This window comes from Salminus brasiliensis, chromosome 3, assembly GCF_030463535.1.
Source record: "Salminus brasiliensis chromosome 3, fSalBra1.hap2, whole genome shotgun sequence".
In the NCBI taxonomy this organism is placed as follows: domain Eukaryota; kingdom Metazoa; phylum Chordata; class Actinopteri; order Characiformes; family Bryconidae; genus Salminus; species Salminus brasiliensis.
The window spans coordinates 44,416,968-44,437,363 of record NC_132880.1 but is presented as its reverse complement, the minus strand read 5'-3'; the positions used below and the strand labels follow the sequence as shown (position 1 = coordinate 44,437,363).

At 41.8% G+C, this 20,396-nt stretch overlaps 1 protein-coding gene across 2 annotated transcripts in view; it reads right to left on the bottom strand.

The window, feature by feature from the left end:
• Positions 1-473: 473 nt before the first annotated feature.
• Positions 474-20,396, bottom strand: part of slc29a4a (solute carrier family 29 member 4a) — a 24,372-nt gene continuing 4,449 nt past the window's right edge. The window contains exons 2-11 of one of the 2 annotated variants that reach the window (XM_072674918.1): positions 16,393-16,630; positions 14,055-14,186; positions 13,254-13,367; positions 8,926-9,054; positions 8,687-8,761; positions 8,331-8,596; positions 5,190-5,319; positions 3,841-4,028; positions 3,457-3,697; positions 474-1,223 (exon numbers count right to left, since the gene is read on the bottom strand). In XM_072674918.1, coding sequence (XP_072531019.1) covers positions 1,090-1,223; positions 3,457-3,697; positions 3,841-4,028; positions 5,190-5,319; positions 8,331-8,596; positions 8,687-8,761; positions 8,926-9,054; positions 13,254-13,367; positions 14,055-14,186; positions 16,393-16,555 — 1,572 coding nt within the window. In that variant the 5' untranslated portion in view covers positions 16,556-16,630 and the 3' untranslated portion in view covers positions 474-1,089. The remainder of the gene's footprint in view (positions 1,224-3,456; positions 3,698-3,840; positions 4,029-5,189; positions 5,320-8,330; positions 8,597-8,686; positions 8,762-8,925; positions 9,055-13,253; positions 13,368-14,054; positions 14,187-16,392; positions 16,631-20,396) is intronic. The other variant, XM_072674919.1, reaches the window with a different exon arrangement.

Genomic DNA, 20,396 nt, shown 5'->3' with positions numbered 1-20,396 from the left:
GTATCTGTCTCTACTGTCCAGAGAAGGCTTTCTACTAGATTTTGGAGGAGCATTGCTGTGAGGAGTTGATTCCATTCACTAACATGAATGTTGGTGAAGTCGGGATGTCAAATGATCATCATCCCACCTCATCCCATTCGTATTGGATGGAGCGCCATCCATCATTCCAGAGAACACAGTTCTTCCACTGCTCCACAGCTCAATGCTGAGGGGCTTTTTACCCCCTCTAGCCCACACCTGGCATTAGGCATGTATATCTGCTCCAGTGAGTCCTATTCAGTCCTATGGCAGTACTTTTTCTGCAGGGACTAGACAAGCTGTGTGTGCATTTGCACAGCTGTGTCAGCAACGGGTGCAACTTAAAGTAGCTGAATGCATTTATTAGAAGGGGTGTCCACAAACATTCGGACATACAGTGTATTTTTCACATTAAGGCTTAAAAAGTATAAAGAAATATGGATAACAAAAGAAAATATATTTAAAAAATGTGTTTATTCATCAAGGTCCACATTCAGGTTGCTTTAGCAAACCTTCCAACATTCATAATGCACGATTAAATAAAGACACAGTTTTCTCATCTCAGGGACTGGGAGTTTTGACCCGTATCAAACATCACCAAAGGGACGGGATTTCTGGAGAAAGTAGACTCAGACAGGCCTGGAGCTTTCCAGTCAAATCCATCGCTACGGCATATAAGCATAAAAGCTCCCGGTTTCCTGCTATAAACCCCCACATGAAGCATAGTCAAAGGGATTCACAGAGGAACAGACCAATGCAACCGGCTTTATCACCGGACTGCACACATCTCCCTTCTAAAGCTCACCAGAACACTTTCATATAACATGAATAAGCAACACAATGAAGCACAGGCTACATACAACTCTTTACAGTGGCGGCAAGGCCTTTCTTTCTCCCCCACTTCACTACATTCAAAAAAGCACAGCCTTGTACCCGGCACAAAATATGGCTGCGGCAGAGCTTTGATTTGTGGGGACTGCTGAGTTGCTACATGGGAAACAGTGCCACCTGATGAGATTGATGTGAGGCATGAATTCAGTGTGTGGAGCTGTGGAGTGCTCGGGCAGGGCATTAATAACCCTGGGTGAAGTTTGAGCCAGTCTCTGAGTGGAGGCCTGAGCCTGGAGCAGTGAACTGGTACGCTGCATAGGCCACCACAGAGCCCAGCATCAGTCCAGCCATGTAGGACACAGTCATAGTGTTTCCTGTAGAGAAGAGCGGAGATGCAGCTGAGAAAAACGACACACAGAGATGCAAGCACTGCCAATGTCATTTACCCAGAGTGTGAACAATACTGCATGAACGATAGTGGGCATACAACGAGGTCATGTTCGTATTTGTGTAATGCTAACTGACCCCTAGAGTCCCTACTGACAAAGCTAGTGTTTATGATCCTTTAAACTAACGGTTCATCGAAAAAGAGACATTTTGCTTTCTTAGCTTTTTAGACCACCTACCTAATAGCAGGAATAACCACCCTTGGCTCGGATGGCACTAGTGAGACGCTGTGGCATGGACTGTATAAGGTGAAGAAAGGTGTTCATTATAGAAGTTAACTGCTCCACAGTGGTGTGTCAATTGCTCTGTACCACTCGCCAGAGTCGTCGTTCCCCTCTGGCATCAGTGGCCTGTGAGGCACCACTGTTATGCCTATGGGAATCACTCAGACTCAATCACTCATCACTCGCCAGGTACCCTATAATCATGTCCTTTTGGATATCAGCAGAGTGACTGGTGTGGTCTCTCTGAAAGTTTTCTTTGTGTTCCAGACCATCATTCTAGTCAACTTCCTCTTCTTAATTACTGTACATATGAGGAAACGGTTCACTTTGCTACTTATCATCTTCTTCTGGACATCAGTCAGAATAACGTTCTTTCTCTATGGTAATTATTTTGCACTCTGCTACAACCGACTGGTGTGCTCGCTTATGTATACTAGCAGCAAACCCTGTCAAGTGGGCCGAGTTCATTCAAACCAGGGGTGGTCATAATATTCTGATATGACTGGACCATGGACGGAAGGTGGTAGCATATTGGAAACTGCTAACTTTGCAGGATATTCTAGAGCTGCTGTAGTGAAGGTATACAGAGAGTGGACTTCTCATACACTGAGTGCCTCCCAATGGTAGAACAACGGTGCCCTGCAGGCCATTAATGCCAGAGGGGAACGGCGACTCTTGCGAGTGGTACAGAGCAATTCACAGTCCTCTACGGAGCAGCTGACCTCTATAATGAACAACTTCCATCACCTAGTGCTAGTGTGAGTCAAGCCAAGGGTGGTTATTCCCACTATTAGGTAGGTGGTCATAATATTCTAATATGACTGTGTATTCAAATGTTTGAACACCCTTAGTTTTGTGGCCAAATGTCTTCAGTACACAGGACTTATTTATTTTGATGCTGAATTTCGGGGTGATGATGCAGAAAGGTCTTCTTCTAATGACTCCATGAAGGTTCAATTTGTTCTGCTGCACAGTACAACTGTGCACCACCACTCCAGAGACATCTTCCTGAAGGTTTTGCTCCGAGCAGTTCTCTCTGAAAACTTTCTTTGTGTTCCAAACCTTCTTATTAACATCCATTTCTCAAACACCACAAACTGAGGACACTTTATCTTCCTATATCCTTCATATCCTTCAACTTTTGTTGGGACAGTTTGTTTAAGCAATAGCCCTAACAAGCTAATCAAGGTTTTAGATCTTGGTCAGATTTATGTTGGTCAGATTTATGAGAGCTTACATTTGACATGATACATCTCTCCATTTTTTACTGAAAATGGTACAAACTAGGGCTGCATGATATACCGTGTCTGCATCGCCTTCGCAATGTGTGCACGTGCAATAGTCACATTGTTTCATGTCAATATTTAATTGTCTTTTGGAGATCAGTTAATCTACTCCCTTAACTATTTACAATAACACATTTTGACCAGGGCTAACAAACGTTTGCATGCCAGTGCAGCTAACAAGCAATGAAAGCAATCAGCTTTGCCCAAACATATTTTTAAATGACAGTACTTCTACATGGACTAGACAAGTTGTGTGTGTGTGCATTTAAATATCTGTGTCAGCAATAGGTGCAACCTAAAGTAGCTGAATGCATTCATTAGAAAGGGGTTGGCACAAACATTTGGACATATAGATCATTAAATAGTTGATCATACAGTTTTAAAAATTCACATGAAATTTGTCTGAGATGATTTAATCAGCACATTTTAAGGAAATTGTGATGGTCACCATGTTTTGACTGACTTGCCTGATTTTCTCACTTTTATCGTGTCACCCAAAACGCTAATGTGGCTAACAATGCATGAAAGCTAGTGGGCAGCTGCTGATTACATGTCCTCATTTAAATAATGCTAGCTGGCCCCTACACCGGCCCCCACAATCATTACCAGCAACATTAGCATATTTGACCCTTTACAGTCAGCAGATTTACCTGCTAGCTCCCTCTGCTCCGGCGGCACCTTGCCAGCTGCCTGAATCATGGGCACACTGCCGAAATAGCCATTGGTGATCCCCATGAGGAGGGAGAAGATGCAGGGCCATGCTGGGTGACTGAGCGTAGGTCTTGGCACCGGGTACACACACATGATGAAGAGAGGGATGAAGACCACTCTCACACAGGAGAAAAAGAGCAGGCGAATTCCGTTCCACTCGTACGGCAAAGCAGCCAAGATCTGCAGACAAACACGGGCGTGAGTTTGGACAGTTTGGACGCTGCTGATTTTCTAGAGAAAACTTTATGTCTGACAGGAGACGTACAGATATGGGCCATCAGAACAGAAGATTACTATGAAGAATATTTTACTCATGAGCTCACTTTGCCCACAAAGTCGGACATGTTGAAAATAGCCATGATGAGGATGGGCAGCCACTCTCCCAGTGTGGCGTTGCGTATCTCGGACTCCAGGCCTGGAAACAGGCACAGCGTGATGAAGTAGGTGACAGCAATGGACAACATGTAGGTCCAAATCACGCGGGAAACCACATAACGATGCAGGATCAAATCTGAAAGATAAAGGGAGTCGATGGTTAGGCCTGTTTATGTCAGTCATTTGAAATGTTATCAATTTGGCCCCTGCCTTTAACCCACCTGTGCAGTGAACACACACATACTCACTAGTGCTCAAACACACACAGTGAAAGTGAGCACAAGTGCCCAGAGCGATGGGCAGCCAGGAAAAGTGAGGGGCCTTGCTCAAGGGCCCAACAGTGGCAGCTTGCCGAGCCCGGAAATTGAACTCATAACCCTACAGCAGTTCTGACTGTAAAACTGCAGCATACATTTTAAAATATACACTATATGTCAAAATATTTGTGGACACCCCCTCTAATAAATGCATTAAGCTATTTTAAGTTGTGCCCGTTGCTGACACAGATGTGCAAATGCACACACACACACACACACATCTTATTAACACCATGCCTAATGCCAGGCGTGGGCTAGAGGGGTATAAAGCCCTCCAGCATTGAGCTGTGGAGCAGTGGAAGAACTGTGTTCTCTGGAATGATGGATGATTGGTGCTCCATCCAATTATTCTGGGATGAGTTGGAGAGTTGGGGATGAGGTGGGGTGGCAATCATCTAACATCCTTTTTTGACCTCACTAATGCTCTTGTCACTGAATGCAATCAAATCCAATCAATTCTCACAGCAATGCTCCTTCAAAATCTAGTAGAAAGCCTACTTCCCTGGACAGTAGAGACAGTTACTCCAACAAAAGCAGGATAAGCTCTTTTCCAATACCCTTAATTTAGAAAAAAACAATGAATGAGTAGGTGTCCCAATACTTTTGTCCATATAGTGTACATCATATCATCCAGCTCTTGCAGTTTGAGGAGTAAGATTTGAAGCCTTGTCGACCAAAAGCAATTATTAAAACATATGGTACAACGAAAGCAGGAGGCATTTTGACTCCAGTCCAATAGGAACATTTCTTTAAATGGTTTTCTATCGAGGAGTATGGCTTTGTTTTTGTATTCTGAAATAGGTTTCTAACCTTGTGGAAGGTTACAGAATGTGCTGGAGCTCTTCACTAAATGTGTTCTGTTGTACCGAAATCCTTCATTTTTGCTTCAATGCCACAAATTTCAAAGACATCCCTACGATGCCATATGTAGGTTAAACAGATTTACTGAATCATCGTGATGATTGCTTGTGTGATCTTACCCTTGATGCCCGGCCAGCTCTTTTTAATCTTGAGCTTCGGTGCATCAAATCTCACATACGTGTTGGTGCCAGTGTAGTCGGTCTCTGTGCAGACATCTTCAGCCGGAGAAACAACCACTGCGCCATTACCCTTGAAGGCAAAGAGATGACATCAGACCGGTCTTTACTGGAGGGAAAAACAGACAGCTAGGCAGAAACAGGGAGGGGAGGTTCTTATTTTACTGTGAGATCAGAACGTATTAAGTGAGAATATTTTTTTTTAAATTGTCGAAACCAGTGGCAGCACTGATCTGGCCTGCGTCACCTTGTTAGAGCTGGAACTGGATCCAGCCATTATGAATCTTCCTCTGATGTGCTATTGGTTCAGTGGGGGCTATGTGAAGAGGACCATTACTTGATTAAGTGCCTGGCTGAGCCAGTAAAACCACTCTCCTTAATTTGTTGAGATTAAAAAAAGAGCCCCTAGGTCCCAAGGCAGTGCGGACTGGGAGTACCCAGTATAATAATTCAAGAGTCTCAGAGAGCAGCGAGAACAGGAGTATTCACAAGGGAAGAAGAACCACTGGAGAACCAAAAATAAGACATAAATAGTCCGAGCATAATCTCTGATACAGTTATTACAGCTTCTTGCATTCTTAGCTAGGCGGGCTGTCACTGACGAGAGTCTTGATGGCGTCTAGCCAAGACGACTGCTAGCAGAAAGGATGGCATCTTTTATTTGTTCAGACTGAGCAGATTTCACGAGGCACCTTATTCATCCCTGAGCTGATTTAGATCTCCAGCTTCTCCTCAGTGAGCCAGTTATATTAAAGAATTCAGATCGTTCCATTACACCAAAAAAAAAAAAGGGTGACAGGATTTGGCATGAAGTAACAGCGCTTAGTATTCCATCCATCACGCAGAGGAAAAACACTGTTATGCAGAAGTGCCAACGTAAATGAAATGAACAGCCTTTAGCACTAAATCAGGCTCCCTCACATTCTCTCTGAGCTACAGAGCTACATTCAGCTGGATTGGGCCAATGGAGCTGGGCGAACCGCAGGTAGTGGCAGATGGTTTTTGGAGGACAACACCAGGGTCCACAGACGTGCTCCTTTCAGAGGATCATCCGAGACATTACGTCAATACAACACTATAACACAGTAGCCTTTTGTTGATTTCTAACCCTAAAATAATTTGTGCACCACAAATAAACATAACAAAAAAGCAACCAAGTGGAAAAGACACTTAGCCAACACAGTCGGACATGTTGAAAATGGCCTATATGAGCAACATTGTGATATATCTACCTGTAGTTCCCTAAAGAACCACTTTAGAAAAGAGATTTGGGAGTGCAAAGAACCTTTTTAAGAGCTCTTTAGTAAAGGGAATGGCTATATGTACAGTTATGACACCCTGATCAGACATTGATCAGATATCAGGTGAAGTGAAAAACACTGATTATCTTCACCTACAGTGGCTCCTGTCAAGGTGTGGATATATTGGGCAGCAAGTCAACAGTCAGGTGAATTGGTCAAGCGTATGGATCTGAGCCAAACTGTCATAGCTACACGACTGGGTCAGGCTGAGTCCCAACATGTTTCTGGTATGCAGTGGTCAGTACCTACCAAAACTAGCCCAAGGAAGGACAATGGGTGAACCAGTAACAGGGTCACTTACAGGACTTAAAGGGTCTACTGCTAACGTCTTGGTGCCAGATGCCACAGGACACCCTCAGAGATTTTGTGGACTTCATACCTCAATGGGTCAGAGCTTTTTTAGTGGCACTAGAGGACCTACACAAGATTAAACCGGTGGTTTTAATGTTATGGCTGATTGGAGTATACCACGTATATACAACTCTGTGAACCATATGAATGCTTCAATTGGTAGTATATGGTTATTAAATAAAGTTCTATATACATTCATAAGAGCAGAAATGCACTAAAGCGTTATTTGAGTGCTGGGTTATTGATCACAGGGTTGTAGGTTCGACACCCCGTTTCACTAAGCTGCCACTGTTGTGCCCTTAAGCAAGGCCCATAACCCTCTCCGCTCCAGGGGTGCCGTAGTGACTTTCTAGTGGCAAAGACAAGAATTTCACAAGTGTAAAGACACCTGTGTTGGGCTCTGAGTGGTCCAGTGGACTAAGGTGTTCAAATCAGCATCAGCAGCCAGAGTCCGAGAGCCTTGCTCTGTCCCAGCAGTGGGTTAATGGCACTCCTCTTCACATCACTCCTGATGTTGGTCTGCACAGGTGTCTGTTAGCTGTTGTATCAGGGCTGGGTAAAGAGGCAGTGTCTGGGTTCACATGTGTTGAAGGAGACATGTGCCAGTGATAGGGGGATTTCACATGAAGGGGGATTTTGTAACTGACCCTTTCAAATGAGAGAAAATGGGTTAAAACTAGACATAAATTATTTTTTAAAAAGACACCTGTGTTATGTTGCTTTAAACGTTTTAGAAAATAGAAGTTTAGAGATTTAACACACTGTTCAGAGTTGGCTCAGTTTCCTATGTCGCAACCCTTGCATTAGCATAATTCTGTCCCTATCTGTGTAGATCCACCCACTACCTTCACAAAGGTCAAGTTTCAAATCTGCAGAAAATGAAAAAACTAACCGATCCATGTCTGAATACTCATGAATGCTCAAACCGGCGGTTCTGAACAGGGCTGTTTAGGCAGGGTGAAAATGCGGCTGTTGGTGCTTGATCTTTGAGGTATTTTGAACAAAGCATGTCACAGACATTTTATTTTAATTAGACACCAGAACACTGTGTTAACTTGTAAAAATTGTGTACAATGTAGTATTATGTAAAAAATTGGTATTTCTTGCTCCTGAGCTCCCCCTACAGTTTGGCAGTGTAATTCACGTTTACTCCATTGCCATAACAGCTGTACACATGCATTTGTTGACAAGCTGAGAGATACAGAAGCAGCATCAAGTACTATTATAGGATTTTGCACAAATATGACTGTTGGTGCCGTGCAGCTCCACCAGAGTACAGTAACAGCGTTTCAGCCCAGAGTGGCAATGACAGAGACGCTATTCTCCCTGTTACAGTGGTCAGCGGAGCATCAACCTGATTCTGAAGCTGCTGTTTGAAGGTAAAAGCCTGTGTGATCTGTGATTCTAAACATAAAAAATGAAAAGAACTTACAAATCTTACTTCCTCTGTAATGACATCATGGTGGACTTGGTACTGGTTGCCGTGGTGCGGGTGGTCTTTGGAGTGGGACAGCCCCTGGCGAGCCAGGCTGGTGTAATAGCGCACGAATCGCGTCCTGCGCACCAGCAAATGCAGAACGAAGCACATCATCTCCATGCCGATGGAGATGAGGAAGAAGATGATGGTGTTCTTCCTCTCGTCTTTGATCAGCAGCTTGGTAAAGATCCGGCTAAGAGAAATGATGACGCCCGCTGTGCCTTAGAGAAGAGAAGCATTGTCAGCACACACATTAGCCTAAGGTGTATATATGATGCACACTTTCTATGGAGTTGGATGGATCATCTCACTTTCTCCAGTCATCACTCCTTGTGTGTATCGCTTTGGTAGCATCCCCATGTAACCATAGAAACTGGACTGCTGTACTGTAGACAATATCAAAGAAATATCAGGTGAACCATCACACTGGTGGGGTAATGGCACTGCATAAACATCAAAACACACCTCTCAGTAAAGCTGGAAGTATGGAAGAAGGTTGTTGACACATGCTGCACCTCGTCTAAAGCGCAAGAAGACCATGAATCAATACCTGTGCATCCAAATGCCACAACGCCCACGGATATCAGGTTGAGGGCGTACGCCTGGTTTGTGGTGAATTTCTCCATCCATACATCAAAGATGCTGACAAAAAGCAGAGGGCCAAGAGCAAAGAGATAACCTGCAAGAAGTGACATTTACTTCAATCAGACAGAATTCCCTCACAGCAGAGAAAAGAGAGAGAGGGGGGGGGGGAGTGTGTGTCATTGCTAAAGTAGTGTGTTTAAGACAGAGATGCACTTTATTCTCCACTGTAAAAAAATCAAACCTGCCATGATCGAATAAATAATAAATAATCGAATTATAATATTTAAATAATCACATTAGTTTATTGCTTATGGTTATAACTGTGTTTATCGTCCTTGTTATTGTTGTTACTGTTATTACTGTTGTTATCATTAGTAGGGTGCAATTTCCATCCAGAGGATTCTTTTACAACAGACATTTTAAAGCAGCATTATGTGAAAATGGGATATTTTATTTGCTCCTGGGCTCCCCCTACAGTTGGGGAGGGTAATTCAGCTGTGCACATGCATTTCTCTCCGAGTAAATGGTCGCCCACTCATCCAGCCCGACCTGCTGGAAGACTGACTACTGGGGTCCCCTCTACCTGCGTCAGACCAGCTGCCACCTACCAGTCCGACCACCAGGCTCCCCCACCACTCATGCCAGACCACAACCTCCTACCACTGCTACCTGCCTAATGACCATGGACTCTGCCACTATTTATTACGCTACTGCCTATCATTACTCTCATTACTCTGCCCATCAGTGCCATGACTATATTAAGTTCTACTACACCATGATTATTATATTATGGTTATGAATATGTTGCACATCTGAGCAGTTCATCAGTTTAGGTGGTTTGGTGACTTTTATTAATAAGGTATAAATTGTTCTGGTCAGAGGAGGACGGGTCGGGTCTCCCTTGTGAGTCTTGGTTGCTCCCAAGGTTCCTTCCTCCAGCTCTGAGGGAGTTTCTCCTTGCCACTATCACTGTTGGCTGCTCACTGGGGGTCTTAAGTTTTCATGTCTTTTTATGTTGTTGGTTTCTTGTCTTTTACTAATTACTGATTGTGTAAAGCTGCTATGTGACAACACCAGTTGTAAAAATCACTATACCAATACATTTGAATACAGGAACGTCATTGAAGGTAAAGAAGCATATGGAGATAGAGTAATATTACAGGATTATATACAAATATGACTCGGGTTATACAGGGTTATGCAGGTACATAAAATCATAGCAGTGTGACCTGTGCCCAAATAGGTTCTCATGTTTAAAGCCTATTTATTTCAACGCATTTGTCCAACACTCTGTAGACTGTTTAAAAAATGTACACAGCGTCGCAGCCCATCTTGGACTCAGCTCAAAAGATATCATGAATATATGTGGGGGTTTTTGGACTTGATGAGAAAGTGCCTTTAGAGAATGCTGTCTGTACTCAGATATCGAACATGTGCAGGCACTACAGCAGGGTCTTTCCAATCTTTTATATTCCATCATGTTTTCACAGCTCAGGGGTCTGTCTAACTGCCTGACTATCATGGGACTGGAGATCATAGAATAAAATCCCAGCAAATCCAAAGCGCTCTACAGTGTGAGCCTCCTATCGGGGGACATCATATGGGGGGATCCTAAACAGGCAAGGAAGCAGAAAGGAATTAACAATGAATAAACTGAAGGGGCTGTGGACATTCACTCTTTGGCCAATGCCATAGAAGAACCATGTTTGATTCCATAAATTAATATGGACCTGAGTGTGAAAAACCTTCCATTTGGTAAAGAACCTTTACATCCATGTGTTTCAACATTTACAAGGTTCTTCACAAATTCATTTGTTTGCTAAATGTTTCTTCATGTAACCAAAACAGGTTCTTATATGGCATCACTAGTAATGTTCTAGTAAAAGCTTCTAAAGAGACACTCCTGTAATTTTTGGAGGCTCTGTTTAAATTGTATGGTCGAGGGCTAACTGAGGGCCTGTTCACACCTGGCTGTATCTGGATAGTATCTGGATCCGGATTCTGTTTATACTTGTCATTAAAATGCAGCCTCGGTGTGATCAGATGAGGTCCGATTTTACTTTCCTGTGTAAAAAAGCACTGTGAACAGGTTGGAGGAATGGTGGGGGTTCTACAATATGGTGGAACAATGTGCAGTTTTGGCATTTTCATAATGGCTCAATCAGAAAATGCACTGGACTATTTAAACCGCAGAGGAACACACTCTGTAATAGAGAGAACAAGAAGGTGACAGAAGCCAAGATCCACATTATTACTTATATTAATGTTTTTTTTGGCAGAATTATTTCCGCTTGCTTGGCTGAATCCGATCTCAGGAAATGGATCACTGTTTACATTTGTGTCAAATGTGTAACGAGATCCGCCTCTGACCACCTCTGTATGTGGTTTGGATGATCAGATCGTAATCTGATCACAATGCGTCTTGGGGGTGTTTACACCTGGCTTTTTATGTGGACAAGTAAAATCCGAACAGGATCCGATCACCAAAAACACTGTTAATGCCAGGTGTGAACAGGCTCTGAGACGCCTGAGTAAGCTCAGTTGACTAAACTGAGTGAGGATAAGCGTTGTGTAATCAGCTGTCTATCAAATTACATTTGCCCTGAATTGCAGCCTGCCAATGAAGCTGCTTTAAGAGAGAGAGAGAGATACAGATACAGATACAGAAGAAACAGAAAGAGAGTGGGAGAGTCACCAGAGAGTTTCTCAGTTAAGTTAGCAAAAGCCAGCGTTCAATTTAGTTCAGAAACTACATCAAAATCTGTTGCTGTAGAAAAGAACCCCCACCTTGAATTAAACTTAATCAAAACAAACAAGTAGGTGTAAATCAGTAAGATACACACAGCAAGTGATCCAGAGGTGCAGAGGCGTGTGCTTTGGCCTCAGACTGAGTGGGATCTGTGCCCTGTGCCTCTGGAGGCAACCTTTTTTTTATAGCTCCCAGGAATGCAAAAGAAGTCATTAAAACATAGCCTGATTATTTTTGGAGTCTTGCTGCCCTTTCTTCTTCCCCTCTCCCTGTTATCTCCTTCCAGCTTTGGCTGCGCTTATATGTTCTTCTTATATGTCCTTCACGCTAATAGCAATTAACACTGCTCATATGGAAACAGCTGCATTTAATTTGTGTGTGTGGGAGAGAGAAAGAGAGATACAGAACTGGCGGCATCTTAAGGGGAAAGAAGTATGTGGACGGAGGCAGTAGAGTAATACTACAGCTCCACCAAAGCTCCATGGTGCAGTTGCAGCGTGTCGCCCTGCAGTGGCATGGACGAAGACCCCATTCTTCCTATTAGAGTCAGTGGAGCTTTAACATGATTCTGTAGCTGCTATTTTAAGGTGAAATTGTACCTAATGTAATGCTGGATGTTTTAGGAAAGAATTTCATGTGCCATTATAGGAAACCGTAAGTCAGAATTGTGCACAGAAGGGTGTAACAGGTGTCTAAGTTTTGCCCTGCCCACATCAGCAACAGAGCACATGGCTCTGTTTATGTTTGTTTCTAGTCTCCGCCCTGCCTTGTCGTTAGTGTTCCCACCTGTGCCTCCTTTGTAGCCCTCCCCTCTTGTTAGGTTAGTTGTTGGTCCTTATATAAGTTGTCCCTTTGTTCCAGTGTCTTTTGGTATGCTCATGTACATGTTCATGTGTATGGCCTATTAGCTTGGCCTGTTAGCTTCACAGTGTTTGGTTTGATCTCCAGTTTATGTTCAACAAAAGCACCAAGCACCATTCTTGTGACACAGTGGTGAAAGGAGCCAGACGTCTGAAGCATCGAATACCTCTAAAATCTAACTTTATCTGCTGTGAACTATATATATATATATATATATATATATATATATATATATATATATATATAAACTATGTATATTTTTGGAATTACCATTATTTTAGCATTATTAGCAGCACAAAACACACCTTTGTTACTTTGGATAGTACATAAAATTTTTAATTTACGAACACAGTGATCCTGGTTCTTATCAACATCCCTACATCACGGCTTTGCTAACAGAGCGCCACTGGAATGCAGAAAAAATGCAACCCCTCTGAAAATGGGTTGTGTCTGTTCTATGGATTGGCTCTCTATTTCTACTTGTACTTCTCTCAGCACTGCTTCAGTAGCGCTGTGTGGTTGTCTGGCCTGCAGTGCTGATGACGGATGCGGCTGAGCTGAGCGAGCTGAAAGCCCCTCCTCCCACCACCCTAAGGGCCAGCCATGCACTCTCTCAGGTCAATCAACTGCTTCCTCCTCCAGCCCCTTTGTGTGTGTATGTGTGTCCGAGTAAACAGACTCACCCACGGTGATCCTGGTGTGCAGGCTGAGCATCTCCACCAGTACATTGTTCAGCACCACCGCAACAAGAGCCACCAGAATGTATGTCAGGCTCATGTCGAACACAATGGACGTCCCTGACAAGACACAAAAGCCACAAAGACACGACCTCAAATCCCATCTCCCATCACATTTCTTATCAGCGCTCTGTTTTTCAGAGGAACAATGGAGGCAGAGTGAACGGTGACAAAGCAATCTAATGAGATTTCAAAGAAAGCCTGGCTCACCATGCTTACCCATGCTGACATTTACACTTCTTGTCCAAATGTTTGTGGACACCCCTTCTAATGAATGCATTTCGCTACTTTAAGTTGCACCCATTTCTGACACAGATGTGCAAATGCACACACACTTAAAGCTTGTCTAGTCCCTGTAGAGAAGTACTGCCAATAGAATAAATAGGACTCAGCAGATAAACATGAATCTATTGGCACCATGCTGCCTAATTTCAGGCGTGGGATAGAGGGGTACAAAGCACCTTAGCATTGAGCTGTGGAGCAGTGGAAGAACTATGTCCTCTGAAATGATGATGGTCCATCCACTACTTTTGGGATGAGTTGGGAATGATGAGGTGGGGGGGGTGATCATTCTACATCCTGACTTCACTAACATTCTTGTCGCTGAATACAAATCAAATCCTCACAACAATGCTCCTAAATAGAGAGTAGATACATGTAGAACAATGAATAAGCTGGTGTCCCAATACTTTTGTCCATACAATGTATGTGGAATTTAAAACGATCTGCTACAAGAAAAGGCCTTACCTTCGAATTTATGATGCAAGTAGTCCACATCTGTGATGAAGCTATTGTAAGGCAACAGGAAGCCAACTCCAGCCAGTAGCATAGCGAAATAGATTCCATGGTAGCGGTCGTCCGGGACAGGTTCCTCAAAAACTGCACAGAAACAGCACCGGTGGAATATCCATCAACATGCATAAGCTGCTTTATTCAGTCAAATTTTATGAATCTGTTCTTTTGAAATGTGATGTATTCTAATACTGTGCCACCCAGTGTGCGCTTTGTCGCTTTGTCACTTTAAAGGCATCTTGTTTTGCATGCATATGTATGAGCATTGTTGGTATTCATCTCTCTCTCTCTTTCTCTCTCTCTCATGTTGTGGTGAGAGTCATAAGGGCTGGAAGGATGTGGATTTTTAGATTGTCTACCCACTGCTGGTCCTGGTAGTGTTTATTAAGATTAGCCTGTCAAAGCCTGTGTTATCATTTTCATTTTTTACTCTTTTAATTTTGCATTCCAGGATAAATAGACTAATAGAAATAGTGTAAAATGGCTGGAATATGATCTGGTTACATTTATATATTTTAAAGCTAAGAATGCTTTTCACTCTTCTGTGATAGCGACATTAAAATAATCAGCAGTAATAATGCTAGGAACTGATTGTGTGACCATGTTTAAACCCTGGACTTATTTAAGTATTCAGTAACAACTACAAATGATTCAGTAACTGCTATAAATGATTCAGTAACTGCTATAAATGATTCAGTAACTACTACAATTGATTCAGTAACTGCTACAAATGATTCAGTAACTGCTATAAATGATTCAGTAACTGCTATAAATGATTCAGTAATAACTACAAATGATTCAGTAACTGCTATAAATGATTCAGTAACTGCTATAACTGATCCAGTAACTGCTTAAAATGATTCAGTAATGACTATACATGGTTTAGAAACTGCTATACATGGTTTAAAAACTGATCCAGGGACTGCTATAAATGATTTAGTAAATGCTATACAGTATTCAGTAAATACAATCCATGATCCAGGAACTGCTATAAATGACTATACATACCTGCTATACAGGATTCAGTGATGACTATACATGATTCAGTAAATGCTATAACTGATTCAGTAAAGACTATACATGGTTTAGAAACTAATTTAGGAACCACTATAAATGATTCACTAACTACTATGAATGACTCCTTAACTGCTACAGAGGATTCAGTAAAGACTATGCACGATTTAGTAACTGTTATACTGTATTTAGTAAAGATTATACATGATTTAGGAACTGCTATAAATGACTCAGTGCCTGCTATACAGGATTCAGTAACGGCAATACATGATTCAGTAACTACTATAAATGGTTCAGTAATGACTATACATGATTCAGTATCTACTAAAATGATTCGGTAATGACTATACAGGATTCAGTAACGGCAATACATGATTCAGTAACTACTATAAATGGTTCAGTAATGACTATACATGATTCAGTATCTACTAAAAATGATTCGGTAATGACTATACATGATTCAGTATCTACTAAAAATGATTCAGTAATGACTATACATGGTTAAGAAACTGCTATAACTGATTCAGTAACGACTATACATTATTCAATAAATGCTATACAGTATTCAGTAAATACAATCCATGATTCAGGAACTGCTATAAATGATTTAGTAACATCTATACAGGATTCAGTAATGACTATACATGATCCAGTAACTGCTATAACTGATTCAGTAACAGCTATAACTGATTCAGTTACTACTACAATTGATTCAGAAACTGCTATAAATGATTCAGTAATGACTGTACATGGTTCAGAAACTGCTATACCTGATGCACAAATGACTGTAAATTATTCAGTAGCTATTATAAATGATTTAGTAACCTCTATAAATGATTCACTAACAGCTGTGAATGATTCATTAAGTGCTATATTGGACTCAGTGAATGAATAGACGTACAGGTCCACATACAGGTAAAGGTAAGGTCATATATGAACACTATGAAAGGCATAACAAGTGAGAGATAAAGGAAAACACATCAGGGCAGTCCTCTCTCAGAGATTACAGAGTATTCTTTGCTTTCTTATCCCAAAGATTGAATTAACAGAACCTTCCAGGCAGCATTAGTGTCCTATCTAAACTAACATGATTAGCTCTTGCTACTACACGGCAGGTGATATAACCTTCTCTTCAGTTTAACCTCAGGCTTGAAACATGCAGCTTGTATCCGAAGCACTAACACAATTTGTCCAATTTGTCAAAATTGTGCTTGTGGCTCAGGAGCGATTGTGTATGAATCTGCAGGCGGTGCAGCAGTTATGTAAGGGAGATTCTCACCAGGCTCAGAGAGCGCCAGCACGCCTTTGTCTGGGATTTCTTTGCCTTGGCAGTCCTCTTCCTCTAGCTGATAACTCTCAAAGCTGAAGCTCATCACCACGTTGCCCTCTGGGGTCTGGGCAGGGGTGGCCTGCTTGCGTCTCTCCACTCCTTTAGAGCCCATAGTTTGGCCCTCAGGCTGGCTGAGCGCTCTCACTTACTTAGGCCTTGTGTGCTGGCAGTGGAAGTGTGGTCAGCTCTGTACAGAAGAAGATACACATTGTTTAGCAATGCTGTAGTTCTGTCAGAATAATTCATTTAATACTGTGTTTTCTTAATCTTGCATCACACAATGTATTAACCCACAGTCTTTCATGAATGTTGCAGATTTCTCCAGAGTTCTGCATGATTTAATCATTAAAACAGAGTCAGATCGAGTGGTTGGATGTGAAATGTGCCTTTTTAGGGAAACAGTCAGAATCATTCACACTGATGAAGGAACCAAACCTCTGAAACATTTAATGGCTAAAAAAGTCAACCAACAAAACGTTATTAGGATAGGAATGCTGTACCGGACACAAAAAAATATATTTTAGGACGCCCGTATGGCACAGAATATGATATATGATGAAATTTGACTGATTAATATTATTAAAAGAGTTGGACTTAAATATTATACTACATAAAAATGTATGTGGGTTCTTTGGATTCAGCAATTCAGCTGCTGAACATCCAGTAGTATGGTGTACCAGTCCATAGTCCATCACACCTCCACCCCTACAAACACACTCTGCACCTATGCTCACTGTCAGACTACACCTACATTCACACCTAAAATTCATAAGTTTAATATATAATCTGAAATGTCATGTAAACATTTCAGATTTTATATTAAACTTATACATTTTAAACAGTGCAATAATGTACATAGAGAGACTGTGCACCTTATCACTCACCTTTACACCAGTGTAATGTAATGTGACAATAAATGTGATTTTATTCAACTGGATTTCGATGATTTAGCTGATATCTTAAATTTCTCAAAAAATCAAACCACTGGGAATGACTCATGTCTCAGAAATTGATAAATGCAGAAAGTTAACACAGCAGAGCCTCTATTGGACATAATTTTGCCCATGTTGATTATTTTAATTATTATTTTTTTAAATTATGTTAGTATTTTCCTCATTGTGTGTGTTCATGTGTTGTCCCTTTAAAAAAAACACTACTGCATGTGTAGTTAGAGCTGGGCAATATGACAAGAAGTGAGTAGTTTTGTTATTGTGATAGACAAAATGCTTTTCTAAGAATATGGAGGAGACTGTAAGTGCTTAATAAACACTGATCAGCTGCAGATTTCATTACTAACAGTGTAATTAGACTGGTTTAATTAGATAATTAGATTAAGAGCAGCAGATGTTGAATGAAAATTACTCACTATTCAGTACGGGAGAGTATCTGAATATTAGGCTATAAGAATCTGTCACTACTGATGTTTTTAGTCTGTGATTTAAATGTTATGTGATAAATATTGAGTATCGAGAAAAAATTCTTTAAATATCGCAATGTAGTATTTTTACCATATCGCCCAGCCCTATGTGTAGTCATGTGACTTTGTCCCATCCAGTCTGCGACATAGAAGCAACACAGAGAAGAACTCAAACACCATACAGCCAGCTGAGCACCTCGAGCAGTTTATATAATCGATGATTAATCATAATTGAGGTAAAATGTTCTGATACTGATTTGAGATCATATCATCCAGCACTAGCACCATCACACAATACAGCTAATGGCTATGATGAGCTCCTGAAGATAGACTCTAGTCCAGAGTAACTCTAAAAACACAGTCACACTTATCATACTTTGATACACTCATACTTGACCTATCTGCTGAAGGCTTTAGCGCTAGGATCAGGACCAGGTTTACGGGGAAAAGCTTTGGCTGCCAGCTGATTTCAGATGGTCTAAGATGGTCTTTAATGGTCAAGGTCATGATTAGTTTGGTAAAGCTGGTTATACTTGGGGGCTCCGACTTGTCCAATGGACTAAGGCACTGCCACTATGATCTGAGGATCGTTGGTCACACCCCAAGCTGGTTTGAATCCCTAGCCATGCTTTTCTCTGAGCGAGCTGGCTGCCTGGTGATGCTGTTGTGGAAGTGGCTGGCTTAACATGGAGGAGACATGTGATAGAAGACATTTCTAGTGATAATGGGAGTCACATGAACAGGGATTGGGTAATTACCCTTCCAAATTGGGGTAAAATTAGAAAATAAATTATATTGATGGACCATACTGGTGGACCAACAGGGTTAAGAAGGTCATGATGTTCATGCTGGTCAACCACTTTGTTCAATGCTGGTCAGGCTATTCAACAAGCTTGTTTACGCTTACACAGCTTGATTAGTTTGTTTAGGTTGGTCATGCTGGTCCCCCAGCCTAACCGGCTTGACCAGCTTAAACTTACCAGGTTGTTTTTGTCAGCAGTGTAGGACCAAGAGGTATTGGACTAAGATTAAGGTTTAGGGTTAGGGAAAAGTCCATCAAAATATAGTGTTACCTAAAAAACACTGCTCAAGAGGTCGAAATTAACATTCATATGAAATTTCAGAAGAAGAACACCAGCCTACATGCTGTTACACTGATGTGTATATAACCTGTGCTCTATACATCTACTACTATACATATCTCTGCTCTCAAACCTGCACAATTCAATGCATATATATGATATTATTACTGCAGATGAATGTAATGACTCTCGGAGGCAGTGGAGATGAAAGCTGCCTGTGTGATGTGAGATGTGAGTGCTGTCAGAGAGTAATTCAGTGACTGAGCACACCAGCACGGTAAGAGCAAGTGAAGCCTCCAGCCACTTTCTGCTTAGTTTGTCATGTCATTTTATGTCTCACTTAGCCCTGCCTCATTGCAAGAGAGGCCATATACGGTTTCTTGTGACCTTCTTTTCATTTCTCCTGATCTACTCTATGCCATTAGGCCACAACTGCCATCCACTGCCATCACTTAACTAAGCTAAGTAATACAAAGCCTTTTCAGTTTAATTATTACTAGGCCTGGGCCTACACATGCTGTAAACCTGCACTGTCAAATAAAAAAGCATTGCTAGCGACCGCAGCCCTGGTGTTTAACACCTTACCATCTACTGTATTTTATGCACACAATCAGGCAATTACAGTAAGTGGGGTTAGTCGCACACTATCTAAGCTACAAGAGTCGTCATTATTATTATTGTAAATGCTCATTTCTGTTGCTATGTCTGTGTTGCTCGTGGAAATTTCCCAAGCCAGCTGTTAGAGGGTGGTGTGTGTTTGAGCTAGGTTGAGGAGTAGTCTGTAGAAAACTGACATTTATACAGTTTATTTTCACTCCTTCACTCCAAACATGGTCAGATAGCAAAGGCTGGACCAACAAGGCTAGAATAACAGAAGGCAGAAGATCTTCTTGTGAACACTACTGGAAGATGGAGGTAATATAAACAAAACTCTCACATCTGAAGAAATGTCTTTAAAAATCATTTGTAAAATGTAAAGAACTGTCCTGAAAAAGTTTGAACACCCTCACATTTCTTACTACTTCAAATGCCTACAATTAGAATCAGGTGCAGCACATCAGCACCATCAGAGGATGGTTAGAGAGGATTCTGGAGGAGCCCGTCTCATTTAAACCTCAGACATTTAGCCTGGCTTGCTCTTGATTGTTGATGAAGTGAGCGGTGAAGATCACCATGGCCAGATCCAAATAGCTCTCTGAGGCCTTCAGAAAGAAGGCTGTAGGCTCAGAGGAGTCTGGGAAGGGCTTTAAAAAGATCTCAGAACTGGTGAAATCAGCCGTTCCACTGAAATCAGCTCTACAACTGCCAGCATGGTCAGGCCAGGCCATCCTAGCAAGTTCAGCCCAAGAGCAGACTGACTGCATGATGCGTAAAGAAGTCTCCAAGAGCCCTAAAATGCCATCTGCAAGATGTTGGCCCACAGCTGATGTCAAAGTACAGCAGCTACCATCAGT